We start from the raw sequence: 15,984 nt of genomic DNA, 5'->3' as shown, positions 1-15,984 counted from the left end.
GGCAAAGTAAGTGAGCTGGTTTTCAAATGGCCTGAGGGCTGGCCTAACTTTATTCCTGTTGAAGTCAGTGATAAAACTCCCATAAATTAAGCCTTTTGGAAAATCCCACCCTTGGGGCATGAAAGTACTTAAAAGAGGAGACTGAAAATTGTGCAAGCTTTAGATTCAATTTTGATCGGTTTTTATGTGTATTTCAGAGGGCTAGCCATGGAATCACAATAAGCAGAGCTCCTGTGTCTTTCTGTTTTGCTCATGCACTTTTCATAAGCAAAATGTGTAGGAAAAATTATACTGTGGTTTTAATTACGCCCCTAAACTGCATTATCACGGGCACACACGTGCTGCATGGAGCTGTGAAGAACTGGTATCATGACGTGTGATAAAGGTTATGTGGCTGATATACCAGTGAATTCTGAAGAGGACAGATAATCTTGCTCAAGGCTGGCACTCAGGTGATCCAGTTTTATTTCTCAGTTCTGGCATGGGCTTCCTGTATGACCTCAGTACAGTCATGTAATTGTTCAGTGCCTCAGTCCATCATCTTTTTAATAGGGTTACTACTTATTTCCTTTCTCCCGCCCTCTCCTGCCTCACTTAGACTGCAATTCTGCCAGGGAGTGGAGCATTTCTTACCACGTGCAGGGCCTTTATCCAGTACAGTGAGACCTAATAGCAGTGCCTGTAGAGTAATGCAATGCCAATTATAAATGAAGATGATAATATCATTTAGGACTAGATTTGCTGCTTGCAACCCAGCCCAAGGTCAAAGTGTTATGCTTCCCTGGAACCTCAGGATGCGCTCCACGTGGAGGTTTCTGCAGTGGTCAAAATCAGGCCCAAGCAGTAGCTAGATTTGGGGAAGGTCTGAGCACCAGTCACGGTTCACAGGCGGCTTTCTATGGCTAACTGCTGAAAGCCACAAGGAAAGCCTCCTTGGAGATGTGGTGTTGGACTAAGCATCTCCTCACCACGTCTTTTTGTCTGAACTTGGTTTCTGGCTCTTGAATGCCACTGTGGTTTTCCTCCCTACCAACTGCTAAATCATATACATGAATGTATACAGTGTCACAATTGCAGAGTGGCTGCTGTCTTTTTGAGCTGCCTTGCATTCCTGTAGGGGCCATGTTACAACAAAAACCATGGCAAGGCACTCAACATGGTGACCCAAAATGGAGTTGCAGCCATTATTTCCATTACTCGAACTTGCATTCATTCTGATTAATTCAGTGTCTCCTGGTACATTTAGATAATCAGGGGTTAATTGTATGCATATTGAAATGCTGTCCCTTGTAATAAAATCACACTAAATTATTCCTAATTTCATTGGCTTTTGAATTCAAAACCTAACTAGACCCTTACGCCCTACTTAGCAGCAGTGTAAGGCACTGACTTAGGATCAGGGCCTTGATGTTTTCTAATAAAATGGAATGGTTTTCAAATCTCTCTACTTGTCTATAATGCTATACATCAGGAATAGTTTGATTACTCTGCTAATTCTATCCAGCAAAGCTTCAGAAGCACACTGCTTCTCCGTCCATGCTATTGTCTGTATCTTGTCGCAGAGACAACGCTACTGTTGGACTAAATCTAGTCCACAGTCTAGGTCTCTATCAAGCCAGGTGAGAACTGATACACAGATGTTGCCATGTGAAGTATTTATAACTACATCCATATTAATAGCTTTTATGTTCCTTGGTTTTGTGGTTCATCCCTTTATTCAACCCACAATTAAAATTTCCAAGCGAGCTACTTTGGAGGGCTTTCTGCTAGGGAAAGCCCCAAGGAGGAGGTACAGTGGTACTGTATTCACGTGTGGACATGTCTGAACATGTTCCTGGCATCACCCAACGGCACAGTGAAAGTTTTCAAAGAATTACTTAAATTCGACTCTATATTTTAAAGTTCACCAGAATAGCTCGTACACCAATAATTTATCACCAGTGAAAACAAGTACAGAAAAGAAACAGGCCTAATACAACCCTCGCAGAGATTTACCGAGTACTTGGGGAGGCTTGAGCGCTTTCCCCTGGGCCGGCCGGACAGGGCTCTGCAGCCGCAGCGAGGGCGAGCAAAGAGGCGCTGCCCTCGCCAGGTGCCGGCAGCTCCTCCAGCCCGCCCCGCTCCGGCGGCTCCCCCCATCCCGGCGCTCCCGCCCCGTTGGGGCGGCTCCTGCGCGGCACCGCCCGCCCGTGGGCGGGCCGTGCCGAGCCGTGCGGTTTGGTTGAGCCTCCCTGCGTGTGTCTATAACTTTGTGTTGCTGCCGGTGGTTGTTAGGAGGAGGGATGTGGAAGTCGGCGGCGAGCAGGGTGACAGGCTGCTCGGGCGGGCTGCGGCGGCGGACGGGCTGGGCGCGGGCGGATCGCTTGCCTCTCGCCGGCTGCTCGCAGGGGGAGCGGGCGCTCTGCCGTTTTCCCATCCTTCGCCTTTAAAGGGAAGGCTCTCTGGAGCTGAAGGCGCAGGAGCAGCAGGAACCATGCAGCAGCGCTGCTTCTTCCTCCCGTGAATTCGGATCTCGATTGCTGCCGGTTGTGGAGGTGGCTCTCGATCCAGCACCCCCCCGCCGCCTCCCGCCCCTCCCGATGTGGCTTTCCCTGCCTCGTCTGCCTGCGCTTTTTAAATGACTTAAGTGAAGGGGGGAAAAACTGTCAAGATGGCAGCAGCAGGAGCAAGGAGGTTATGAATGTGGTGTTGATGCTGGAACAAAACCTATTCTCTTTGGCAGCCCTAGGGAGGGCTTAAAGCTACTGGACCTGTTGGAAGACTGGCGATTTGATTTGTTCCCGTTGTGTTTGCTTTTTCCCTGCAAGAAGGAGGATTTATTACTATTTTTTTTTTTTTTGAACCGACCAGCCCCCGGGGTGGCCTTCTCCTGCCCCCTGCTCCGCCGGCTGTGAGATTCTGGGGGTTTGCTTGCGCGTGGCTTGGGGGCACCGCAAAGTGACAGGTTTACGCTAGTGTGCAGTTGGATGTATGCTAAGACTTCGGCTCCCTTTAGGGCGTTTTGAAGAAGGAAAAAGTCTTCGGCGTAACCCAAAGGACCGCTCTCCTTGCCTTCCTGCCGACGGAGGGCGCGAAGGACCACCCCCCCCAAAAGGCAAGATATCTGCGGAAGCGACGAGGAGCGAGCTCGGAGGCGCCGGGGGCGTGAGGGGCTCCTCTCCTGGCTGGATACAGCGCGGTTCCCGCCGGAGCTACTTCTGCATCCGCATGGAGTGAAACATAAACAAACGCACACACGCACCGCGGGAGCGGCCGCCGCTCCGCCACCGCGGAGGGCAGCGCCGCGGGCAACTCCGGCACCGCCCGGCCCGTGCTGCCGCCCTGCGCGGCCGCTCCGGCTCCTAATCTGATTTTTTTATTTTCCTCCCTCCCTCCCCTTCTCCCCCCGCCTCCCAGCCTCGGCGTGCGCATCGCCCGCGGGGAGCGGAGCTCGGAGCGCAGCGGAGAGGCGGCCAGCCCTTAGCGGAGCGCGGCATGCCCGCCCGGCAGCCCCCCGCCTGCTAGGCTCCCGTCGGCACCGAGGAGGCGGCGGAGGAGGAGCGGGGTCGGCGGCCGCCCGCCCGCCCCGTCGCAGCGCCCCGCAGCCGCTCGCGGGGGAGGCCAAGATGGCAGAGGCGTCGCCCCCCGCCCCGCTCTCGCCCCTGGACGTGGAGCTGGACCCCGAGTTCGAGCCGCAGAGCCGCCCCCGCTCCTGCACCTGGCCCCTGCAGAGGCCCGAGCTGCAGGCCAGCCCAGCCAAGCCCGCCGGCGAGTCGACCGCCGACGCCGCCTCCATGATCCCCGAGGAGGAGAACGACGAGGAGGAGGGGGGCGGCTCGGCCATGACCGTCGGCAGCGCGGCCCCCGCCGCCGGAGAAGCGGCGGCAGCGGCGACTACCGCCGTGCCGGAGGAGGCGGCGCGGCTGCTGGCCCCGCTGCCCGGCGGCGGCCCGGAGGGACCGAGCCTCTCGCCGGGCGGAGCGGCGGCGGCGGCAGGCGGCGGGGGGCTGAGCGGGGGCCCGGCGGCGGCGGCGCCGAGGAAGTGCTCGTCGCGGCGCAACGCGTGGGGCAACCTCTCCTACGCCGACCTCATCACCCGCGCCATCGAGAGCTCCCCGGAGAAGCGCCTCACTCTCTCCCAGATCTACGACTGGATGGTCCGCTGCGTGCCCTACTTCAAGGACAAGGGCGACAGCAACAGCTCGGCCGGGTGGAAGGTGAGGCGGGGTCCCGGGGCCGCGGCGCTCCCGCCGCGCCGCCCCGACGGACGGGCGGGCTGCCCTTGGAGGATGCGGCCGCGGAGCGGGGTGCTGGCGGCTCGCCCCGGCAGCAGCCCGCCGGGCACTGGTGCTGGTCGTGCTGATGGTGGTCGTCCTGTCGCCTTTGGTTTTTTTTAAGAGAGAGATTATGGAAAGTTTTGTCTCTTTCCTGTTGCTGTGTACGGGCGGTGAGGGCTGTTGACTCTGGGGGCAGAGTACACGCTGGAGCGGAGTTGAGTTTTGTGATGCACGAGCACATAGGCAGGGAAAAGAGAGTGGGAGAGAGAGAAAGAAAAATGAAAAATATTTATGAAGTGTGTGGGTTTTGTTTTGCCTTTTTTTTTTGTTTTTAAAGTTATGGTAACAGCAGAGGTAACTCATGCTGGAAACGAGCAGAATTGCTTTTATGTATGGTCAGTCTGTGTCTCAAAGCTCATTTATTCTTTTTGTCAAGGAAACCCGCAATTTTTTGCCCATGTGTTCCTCAAAAGCAGTAGAGGGAAATTCGGGTTTTGACATTTCTTCATAAAGTTAAAGCATGGAGTTATTGGCTGTTGAGCCCCTGGAATGCTTGGTTTGCGATTCCTGCCTTGCCAGTGTATGAGAGCACCGTCTACTGATAGCCCAGCATTTTCTGTCCAGCACTGCGACAGTGAGCAGCTAAGAGTTACTACCGTTTTAATAAGTGAGGGGGAGAAAAAAATCTGGTTTTGTGGCTTGTTTACTCAGCGCGTGCAAAAGCACGTTGCAGGCAGGCAGGGTTTTACCCTCAAGAAAGAGTCTTATAAGGCCTACCAGGAGCCAGAACTGCACGTAAACCACATTTGAAGTGATTTCCAGAGCTGCCTTTTTTTTTTTTCTTCTCGTTTTCCTGTTCATCTGTCAGCGTCTGTTGGATGCCAAAATGTCACGTACTTGCATCTGTACAGAAATGCAGGTGCTGCTTGACGCCGATACTGTTTGCAGAAGGAAATCCCGGCAAGGTTCAGTTGCTGCTGAGGGCCGATACTAGCGACGTCTGACACTGAGTTTTTGTGTGCGTGGCTGAAGGTGAATTTGCCAGCAAGTTCAATGCTTTTACAGAGAAATTAAATTTTGTAATTGAATCTATCCAGGTTGGAGCAGGTGATAACTTTCAGTATACAAATTGGTCAGAAATACTGTACAGCTTAAACATTTCTGGCAGTTTCTGTACTAGCAGCCCCGTCTTGTGTTTTGGTGCCTGAGTAGGACTTGCTGCTAGGAATTGAAGTGTGGCTGTATGATTTTTACCTTCCAAATGAGACACGGGAGAGGAAATATTTAGTTGATAGACTTGTCTCAGGCTTGGGAAAATACAAACACAAAGTTTATCTCTGGCATAGCTAGTTGGAGACAAGGCTTTTAAAACCACACATTCTATTTACAGCTTTTGTGTCTGTATTAGGTGTTGAATTTTGATCTGACTTTACAAGTGTGATGCAGAGTGTGATAAAGGGTTACATCTTCCAATGACAGCCTGTGCCTTCATAAGTTGTTTGGTTCCACACAGAAGCAGTGGCTTTAGATGTCAGCTGTGTTGACAAATCCAGCATTTTTATCTGGTACTTTGAATTTTCAGTAAATTCTCAGTATCTGATTCAAATGAAGATTTACCTAACAGTGGGGCTGGCACTGTTTTGAATTTGGTGGCAAAACTCCTTTTCACTTTCGCAGAAGCAGAATCTGGGCCATAACATGAAGTGCTTACATTGATTAGTATCCTTAATACCGTCACAATTTTTCTGACAATTTATACTGTTAATTTGATATTGATTCTTTTGCTAAGCAGCATTAACTGGTACTTGGAGCTAATTAAAATGTTAAAAACTTGGATCCCTTGAGATTCTTCTGTTATAATTTAGTTCAGAAGTTTCTCATAAGCCTTTAGGATGACCTTTCTCAGGAGATGCAGGCACACTGGTAGCAGCAAATTCTGTCTCTGATGATTGTGAGCCGTCTCTGAAGTTAGGGTAAGGCATTTGGTCACGTTAACGGTGGGTGCAGTTGTGTGTGGGTGGTAGGGGCATGCTGGAAGGGGCAAAGGGGAGGTCAGGAGCTAATAATAATAATTTGCCAGACATCTAAAACTGGAAAATGTAATTCCTTAGCAAGGCTAGGATTTCTTTTTCAAATGCGTATATGTTCAGAAGAGGACTACTTCAGTTTCTTGGCTGGAGAGTAGCTTAATTTGTGCAGGGGCAACACTCTCATAGGGGGATTCCATCTTAGTCTCCTGATGTTAAAACACATTATATCTTAATTATCATCTTTGTTTCCTTCACAGGTAATGAATACAACTCTTCAGGAACTAATGTCAGCTTTTCACATTAGACTTCTTCAGATCGCTAGTTACACCGAGACTGTAAATGAACAGAAGATAGTTCTGTTAGAAGGCTTTCATCTTAATTTAGAATATTTTTACACAGCTAAATTAATTGTTGAAGGCAGTAAGCCCATTTAACAATATTCTACTCTGCCACTGAGTGGGAAAATTGTTATTTTAAACAAAGGGAAAAAGATAACTTGGTCTTATTACCTTATGTATTATTATATATGAAATATTAATACTGTTTCCAGTGAGATGTGCCGAACACCATAATCCGTAAACATAGCCAGGATTATTCTCCTCAAACAATTATTTTAAGAGCTGTAAATTAAAGTTACAACTATCACTTTTTTTTTTCTTCTTTTTTTTTTTTCCCTGGCTAGGGCATTAAAGCAGAAGTGAATATTTCAGATGTGGTTAGGAAGGCATATATTACGTTTCCGGTAATTCGGATAAGGTTTGCCCAATACACCCCCCCACCAATCTCCTTTGCCTCCCCCTCCCCCTGGCCCCGGTGGGACATGGGCTAAGCTAACAGTGCCTGAAGCTGACTGGGCCAGCAGTGTACGGTGCAGTGCTGCAGCGGTGCCGCACTCCGACGCTCCTGTGTGCCACGGGCTGCCCCAGCTGGTACAATCCCACACACTTCCAGACCACTGGAGAGGGTTTCCATGCACGTTCTGGTATTGGCTTCTGTCTTGAATACTTAGGGAAGGTCGGTATTTATGTTCGTCATCACCGGAGGGGGGAACAGATCCGAGGGTGAGCTGGTTTCACCCTTGTGAAATTCACTGTGCCAGGTGACTGTTCCAGGTACTTCACAGAGCTCCTTGATGACTAGATCTTTCCTCATTCAGGTATCTGTTACCCAATCGAAGTCCTGCAGTCACAAAACAAGTGTGCTGACTTAAAAACCAAGTTTTATCTTGCAGGTATTTAAGGTGAAGCACTCATTTCCCTCAGTAATCTTGAAATAAGAAACTGGAAAACCTTTCGGTCCATGTACATAGTAGAGATGCCCAGTTTCACTACAGTTTAAGTAATTCCCTACCTCTTCCCACAATGTTATTTTGTAATTTCTTGAGCACTGTCTTGTGAAACAGTCTTTTCTACATGGAGAGTACGCTAGGGGGACTATTTTCCTCTTTGTTAAGCAATATGGCAAGACTATAGATCTCATCCTTTATACAGAGATACCAGCAGTTCCCAAATTTAAACGTAGCTGATTTGCTTTGAATTGTTTTTCCTATCAGAAGCCTCTTCTGTTTTCCACCTGTTGTATTCATCTTCCCCATAGAAGATAGACACTAGCTGCTGGGATATTTACTTTGAAGGGGAGATTTTTGTAAACTTTGTACATTTCTTACCATGTTTTATTGGCCAGTATGTACCAAAGGGCTGCAGTCCTTTTGGTGTACCAAATGCATGAGTCTCTTCTCTAATTACTGAGACTTGAAAAGGCTTGAGAAATTTGCCAGTGATGTAGACAGATGTCTAAATCTGTTAGCCAGATGCTGATATGCAAGATGTGTCGGACTCTTTTTATCATCTTGCAAAGATGTGAGAAGGAAGTAACACCACTCTCTTTCTTCTTACTTCTCCTTCCTTGGACTGACACACAATGTCTTCATCAGGAGTGGCAACATAAAACTGGAGTCTGCGTCAGTTTCTTTTTTTCCTCTATTGACTTATATACTTCTTTTCTTTTTTATTTATTTTTGGGTTCTGTTTCCCAATTAGCTGCTAGCAGGAATATTTTTTCAGCCTTCTATTATTTTTTTAATATATTTTTGTGTTGCCTTATTTATCATGTACAGAGGGGTTTGAGTTACAAGCTGTAGCCTGATTATTTTAAGTTTTGACCTACCAAGGAGAGCATGGATTTAAGCACGTGAATGGATCCTTGGGACTTCACTGGGATTACTTGTGTGCTTAAACTTGCTGCTTAAGCATCTTACCTGATCAAAGCCTTACTATGTTGTGCTTTAACAAAATACTCAGAAACATTTGTAAGTGACTTTTGTGCTGAGCAGTGTAAGAGATGTGTGGTTCCAGCGGTTGAAACCACCAGATAACAAATGCCTTGCATCAAAGAGGAGTATACTGTAGTAGCACAGTAACAAATGACTTTTTAAACTTTCCAGTAGAAACCATATGTAGGTATTAGCACATATTGTTATTTCATATCTGTAATGTACATCAGAGACCTCAGTTTTCCCCAGCTCATGCAGGAAGGTGACAGCTGTTAGAGCAGTGAGAGAGAGACCAAGTAAATAGCTCTCCCAGAATCACTCTCATTGTTGGTCCACAGTGTGACAGTGAGGAGCACCTCTGCTGAAGGACTTGTTAAATGCAGACAGAAACACATCACCTTGGTGAATGTGTTCAGCTGGGAAGAATCACAGGCTCTGATGAACTCAAATTTTGATGTGAATGGGAAACTTCCAGTCAATGATGATGTGGTATTGCTGCCAGGTAGACCTGCATGATAAATGCTGGAATCAATGTCCCTCCATCATTCAGAGACAGAAGGTTACCTAAAACAGTCATGCAGCAATTGACATTGTCTATAATAGATTGATTAGTGTCAATATTTGTACATATTTAAAATTTGCGCATATTTAAAATAGGAAGCTTGAGACTCAGAGGTTGGCTTCTCCTCTTGCCTGTGTGTTTGAAAGTATGCAGTTAATGTCAGTAAAAATTAAATCACCTTATGGCAGCTCTATCTGATGTATTGTACTGGCTTGAACAAACACTGTCTGAGACTGAGGCCGGGGAGGAGAAATGTCCTAGCACTCCTGCCCTGGGACATCGTGCCTCTGCTTGGTGTTGTCCTGCTGAAGCGAGCAGTGGTGTCTTACTCTCGAGGCCATTTTGTATTCGGGTCATTTTGGTGGTGCTACACTACTTTGCTGTAATCCTGGGAGATTAGGGGAGGCTGGGCACGTGCTGGTGCATTTAGAAAGGCGAGTGATTAGGGTTAGCTGTGTGGTTTTGTGAAAGCTCTTTGTGCCGATGTGGACAAAGTAGCAGCCCAGAGTGGAAGGTAGGCAGCTCTGGGGCAGCCCCCCTGCACGCTCCCGCAGTGGCTGGGTGGGTTTCAGCCAGCTCGCCTGGGGTGCGTGGGGTGAACAAGTGTGAAACCACCCCAGAACACTACAGTGGGTGTGCTGGCTTCAGAGGGAGGCCGAAGGGATTGCCTTGGAGATAGGGAAAACTGAGGATAAGCAGCCAAAGCATTTCTCTAGGTGGCAGCCTCCTAAAGGTGCCCTGCTAGATTTTGGCAGCCAGCTATTTTGCGTGGAAGTATGGAAAATCTTTTGTGAGGATTGTTTCTTATTTGCAATGCAATTAAACTCGGTCTTGGTGTAGTGGCGAATTGCCAAAGGAGAAACTGAAAGTGTTTCCTAATGCAAGTTGCTACTTAGACTAAAGTGTCTGCGTGTTCTTGTTTCTGTGTCACTTTTTTAAAAAGCCTTACTTTACTACTCTGTCACAGAAAATGTGCCCAAGGGCAGTATTACAAAATGGCAATATTAGTTTGCTTTAGAGGCAAGGAGCCCTCCTCTTTGGAGGTACTCTGTCTGGAGAAATGCAAGCTGTGAGCATCCTCCCCATTGCTGATGTGTTCCTCTTGCCATGGAAAACTTCTATTTTCAAATTGGCTCTGGAAAGGGGCACAGCTTGGCCAGGCCCTGGAACAGAAGGTGCGTTCAGGTCCTGCACACAGTGACAATCCCGATAAAGGCCTGGCCGATAGCAGCACTCAGGGAGTGCAGGGAATTTTTGATGTGGCTTTTCTTGGGACTGACAGTATGTGCGTAGCGCAGCGGTTCAGGAGCAAAATGAAGTGTTTGAGTAATGTGCATAGTCATGCAGTTTTCTGTACTGCTGGCTCAGCACACCATGAGTTAAGTGAAGATTACGCTTAACCTTTTATTTGCTCTTCTTTTTGTGCTTCTACAAACTTAGACTGTTCTGTTACAATTTCCTGAGCGTTGCCACACACCAAGCTTGGAAAATGAGGTGTGTTTAGCCAATTTATGGCCTGACATATGTTAATTAACATTAATTACCTGCTTGAATAGTCCATTTAGCACTTATTATTAAAAAGTGGCTTGTCTACAGAAGGGGATTTTCCTTCAGAGTGAGATGTTTTGTTCTAACTTGCTTCAGGTGAAGTCAGGTTGGGGTATCCCGTGCTTCTCTGCATGACTGTACGAGTTTCCTGATGTTCTAGTTGTGCATGTGGGATACAGTTGTACCACTCATAGGCACCAACTCTTTACCCATGTGTATTTGGCATTTATTTGACAACAGTTTAGCTTCCCAAGCAAGCTAGCATGTTTCCAAGCATTTTCTGCTAGTGGTGGGTATAGCTCTTGCTCATCTGGGTGAGGCAGCAGAGAAAGAGCCGTGCTTCTCAGCCTGCCAGGAACTGCAGGGGCATCTGGAGTCCTGTGGTGATGTGACTCCAGCACCCTAGGGTGAAGAAGTAGGAAAAGCTCAGGTGTGCAGGGCTGGCGAGGGTATGTAGGAGTTGCTGGGGCACACCGTGGTGCCTTGCAGGGAGGTCATCTTCTGCTCTGTGTGGAGGATGATGATGGACCTTAGGGCTCCTGCAGCCATGGAGAGCAGGACACTGCTGGAGTGGAGCGTGATCTCCAACAACAGCAGGAGTCTTGCTGTATTAATCAACTACATTACCCAGGTTATCTCCTGGGCAGTGTGTTGAGTAAAGGTTGTCAAGATCATTGGTCTAAAACCTGTGAGGGTAGTAAGAACCAGAGAGGACATGTTAGATTTCCAAATACCAATATTTAAAAAAAAAATATCTGTGCCTCAATTCCCCATATTCCAGTTTCTCATTCCTGTCTTGGGAGACTCCAGGGATGTTAATGTCCTGCTTCACCTTCTCCATCCTTCCCACTTGTAACACCAGTGGGAGAGTTGCATGTTACACTTCTGTGGGAGGTAGAGGGCTGGCTTGTGGCTGGCAGTTTGGACTGGGGATACAGCTAGGAGATGATGAGTCTACAGCACTGATGAAAAGCAAGGCCAGTACAGTGTGAGGAGTTGGGAACAAGTGAGTGATTGCATCCATGCTCTGCCTCATCCCTGGGGTGAAATAGCAAGGGAGCTGCCTTCCAGTAGGGCTAGAGAAGAGCGTTGCTTTTTGCCTGCGTGCAAAAAGCAGAGTTCTCCTGGTGGTGTGCTTGGCTGTGAAGTCCAGGAGGAGCCCCTCTTGCCCTGCAAAGCCAGAGTCCTTTCTTTGGGCCACCCACCTTGCACATTTGCTCAAGGATTGATATGCTTATAATGCTGTTTTGCAGGGAATTTGAGGGAGATTGGGAATTAGTAGTATTGATGTGCCCTTAATAACTCTGTCTGTGTGTGTCCTACCTGGACTTTGCTTACAGGGGCAATGTTCTGGATCTATATGCTGATACCTATTAAAAATCAAGGCTGTTTAAATACTTTTTCAAATACCTTCTTAAGGTTTCACAGACAGAGAAATGCCCTTCTGTGGATTTGTAGTAAAGAAATACCTTGTGAAAATTAGCTCTTATAACAGATTTGTGCTAACAAATTAAATAGATTGCTTGCTCTATCACAACATGCTACATACTTTAGACCTGAATTATGGAATGCTGGGTTCTCACATGAACATGTTTATTTGGCAAGTTATTATTTTGCTTTTCTTTATTATTTTTCCCCTGATGGTGAATTTTCTACTCACTGCATGTAAAGAGAGGTGTGAGGAGGGTGCATGCTGGTACAGAAGTGTAGAGGCAGCCCACGGACCATTGTTGGAGGAGCTGGTGGAGGAAGGACCACTTGAAGCAAGGACAGCACTGTGTGGCACTGAATGGCACTGACAGCTTGTTGTCAGGGCCCTTGCAGTGTGTGCCCCCAGTTCTGGGTGCAGGGCTGTGCCTGTGCAGCTCGGGACTGCTGCACGCCCGGGTGCTGCCCTGGTCAGGTGCGTTTCCGTGGGGTGACTCACTGGATCGCGCCACTCCTGCGTCCCTTCACACACTGCCCCTGCCGGGGCGAAGGGTGGGTCCCTGCTGACGTCTCCACGCCAAAACCCAGTTGAGAGCTCTGGAATGAGGGCAGGAGGGAGGAGTGCTGCCAAAGAAGCCATTTTGCTCCTTTGACGCCTATTTCTCAGGCTGCCTTCACACTCTGTGTTGGGCTGTGGGTCTGCCTGGGGTTCCTCACAAGCCGGCTCTCAGCCTTGCAGTGTCTTCAGGCCAGCCTGACTCCCCATCCCTGGCCTTCCAGTTCTTTGTCTCTCTCTAGGGAGCAGCGGAGGCCATGGCACTCCCGGGACTGTGATCAGTGGGTGGGACTCAGTGCTAGGAAAGAGTTTTCAGCACATTTGCTGGCTCCTGAGTCATGTGAGCAGAAAAGGGCAGGTCTGGCTGCTTGCCAGGACTTGAACAGGGAGGTAACATCTGCTTATCCCAGCCCTAGAGGAGTGGGAGACCACAGATAAGTCAGGAGACTGATGAGGACAGAGTGCTGTGGGAGGACAGATAGAGGAACACCCAAAAACATCAGGATGTGTCTGCTGGGGCTTCGCTCTGCGTCCTGGTGCCGCGACTGCTCAGCTGGGAGTGGGAATGAGGAAGAGTTGGCATGGATGTGGGTTTATGACAGTGCAGCTTTCATGGGTAGATGAGGTAAAGAGGGCAGGTCTGAGTCTCATCCCTGCTAAAGGCTGTGTCAAGGCAGGAGCACACATTTGCATTAGTGCTAGACAGACTCAAGCCAGCAGTGCCAAAAATCCTGGTTGCAGATCAGCCTGAGCCCCGTGTGAGGACTGAGTATGACCAGGGAGCGTTAGTAACAGTGTCATGCTTAAGTAAACCAAGCTTTGTTTAAAAATGTATTAATTACCTAGTAATATCTAATAGAAGCTGCTTTCCTAGTCTAGACAGTCAGCCCTTCTGACTCTGGAGACCATTTCCCCTTATAAGTTAGTGTTTTCTCGTGCTGTATCATGTTGGTTTCTATGTTTTTTTCCAAAATAGGTTGCAGAAGAATAAATGTATTATTCTAAAGAAATAATTTTAGGACATGGGCTGAACTCCAGGGCCGTATTTGTTTTGTCTAGAATGTGGACTGAATTGTCTTGATATGTACTCACATAGCAGTTCTTTTAAATCCTGCTCTATCTGGGGTTGTTTCTCTCCACACTATCTCTTCAAACACCTATGGCAGTTCTCCAAAGACACATTGTGACCAAGGTTAACTCCACTTTCTTACTTGAAATTTGCAGTGTAAACATACCTTTAAATGTGAGACTTAATCCGGATCAAAAGTTTCCGACTTTGTGTGAACCCCAGTCTTGTGTAAATATATTTGCTAATACTTCATGGAGGATTTATCAGTTTCATGTATTAAGTTCTAGATATGCTTTAGTAAATAAAATTTGGCATCTGACAAGTGAGAACAGTGCTCAAGAAAGAATGTCTTATTGTGAATGTTTCACAAGCTCTCACATTATCACCACTTTTGCTGACTGGTTCTGTGCAGACAGCAGTGATGTGGTTTCCTGAAAGCCTATAACTTACTGTTTGTTCTGCACAACTGCTCTGAGCCTTGACTAATTTTCAGAGAATGTTTTTTTTTTCAGGAATTTGTACAAGAAGGTGATGCCAGTTCAAGTCGTGTCCTGAGATGCTTGTAAGCTGAGACGTGTGGAGCTGCTGTCCCTGCTTTTGTGCAACATGATCTATTGTGCCTGAGAGTTTCGCTCTATGGGGGAACTCAAAACCGTTTGTGTGAGATGTCAGGTTTCAGGGTGAATGGTGCTTCTTTAAGTATGCATCAAGACCTACAATGGGAGGCTGCTGACCCTTCTATGCCTTTGTAGGACAAGAACATTGGCACTGATAATGATGCTGCCACTGAGGAGCTGTAAAAACTTTGAAGCATTTTTTGAATTCGAAGCCTCAGCTGAGTATAAGTGGGCTACATGTAAAATCTTCGATTTGCAAATGGAAGTCATGTCAGAGCTCTGCATGAATTGGGCCAGAGGTTTCCAGCCTAGTTTGTGCAGCAGCCAAAAGCTCTGACCTAGTATTATGTTCATCGTGATGTTGACAGTGTGATTTTCACTTCCCATGGCATGTTGAGATTTATTTCTTGCCCCAGTGTTCTTGCATCCTGATTCATGCATGGCAAAAATACTTGTGATTAAAATGTGCTAGAAGGTTTGCATGCTTGCGGTAGGAGAGAAATCTTTTATGAGGAACTGTGCTATATAAAGCTATGGGGAGGGGAGCTGTGGTGCTTAGGAAGGTGTTTGAAAATCAGCAGTGAGGCCATTTTCCATACAAAGAAGAGGGGAAGTGTGTAGTCCATAAGGTAGTGGCATACGGGACTGGGAGGAGGAAGGATTCTCTGAGCTAGCAGTAGGGTGTAAATCAACCTGATGTATGTTCATAGACATATGATGTCTACTGGGCCTAGTGGGGTAGCTCAGAGCAGGTGGAAGCAGCATATTGTTTACCTAATTAGAAACATAAATAAAATCTTTCCAACGTTCTTCTAAATTAAAATGCATTTGAAGCATATGTCAGACTTCTCACATCCAGGAAAGATCTCTTAAAACCCTGCCATTCCTCATGGAGGCTGTTTCTAGCCCACTTTCTGCAGGGCTCTGCCAGGTAACAAGTGTTCTTGGTTTGGAGATGGAGTGGGATGTGCATGAGCAGCTGGAGAATGCTGGGGTTCTTCCTAAGTGTACCCGTGCTCCTTTTTCATCAGAGGGAAAAGGCCTATTGTTTGAGATGATAGACCAGGAAATTGGAATAACAAAAGAAAATTATCACCGTTGAAATACTTGAAGACAGGATTTCACCTTTGTATTTATGGAGGAGTCAGTGATGGTGGGAAGCAGGGCCTGGGCTGCAGTGCCGTCAGAGCAGCTTCATATCTCCAGTGTATTTTAGACACCAAGGAGACAAAGATGATGCTAATTGCAAGAGAAACTACTTAACTGCTTTGTATTATGTGTGAAATGAAGGGGGAATAACGCTGATTGAATGACCTATTTTGACTTTCTCAGTATAATATGTTTAATGTTTTAGTCTTTTTCTGGACAGTGAATTATAATTTTATCAAATCCTGCTGGAAATTAATATGTTGCTGGGGAAAGTTATTTTATCCTCGCAGTTTTAACTGCAAAGTTACATCTTGCCACTTAACTCGGTGGCAGGAGTTTTCTCTTTCAGCTGGAAAGGGCTTTTGCCATGCAACACAGCGACAGTAGTACTTTTTGTTTTTTACTAAATAGGGACCTGTCAGGAGGAATATAAAATAGGGCACTGAAGTAGTCCAATTTAGAAGGAGAAAGGGCATAAATCTCCACCTCTCTCTGAT

At 47.3% G+C, this 15,984-nt stretch overlaps 1 protein-coding gene across 1 annotated transcript in view; it reads left to right on the top strand.

Annotated features, from left to right (window-relative positions):
• The first annotated feature begins 2,249 nt into the window (after positions 1-2,249).
• The window catches only part of FOXO3 (forkhead box O3), an 88,712-nt gene continuing 74,977 nt past the window's right edge, over positions 2,250-15,984 (top strand). Inside the window, exon 1 of the mRNA XM_074537989.1 lies at positions 2,250-4,196. Within this exon, the coding sequence (XP_074394090.1) occupies positions 3,606-4,196 (591 nt within the window). The 5' untranslated portion in view covers positions 2,250-3,605. The remainder of the gene's footprint in view (positions 4,197-15,984) is intronic.

Source organism: Zonotrichia albicollis, chromosome 3 (assembly GCF_047830755.1).
Source record: "Zonotrichia albicollis isolate bZonAlb1 chromosome 3, bZonAlb1.hap1, whole genome shotgun sequence".
NCBI lineage: Eukaryota > Metazoa > Chordata > Aves > Passeriformes > Passerellidae > Zonotrichia > Zonotrichia albicollis.
This window is presented reverse-complemented; position numbering and strand designations above follow the sequence as displayed.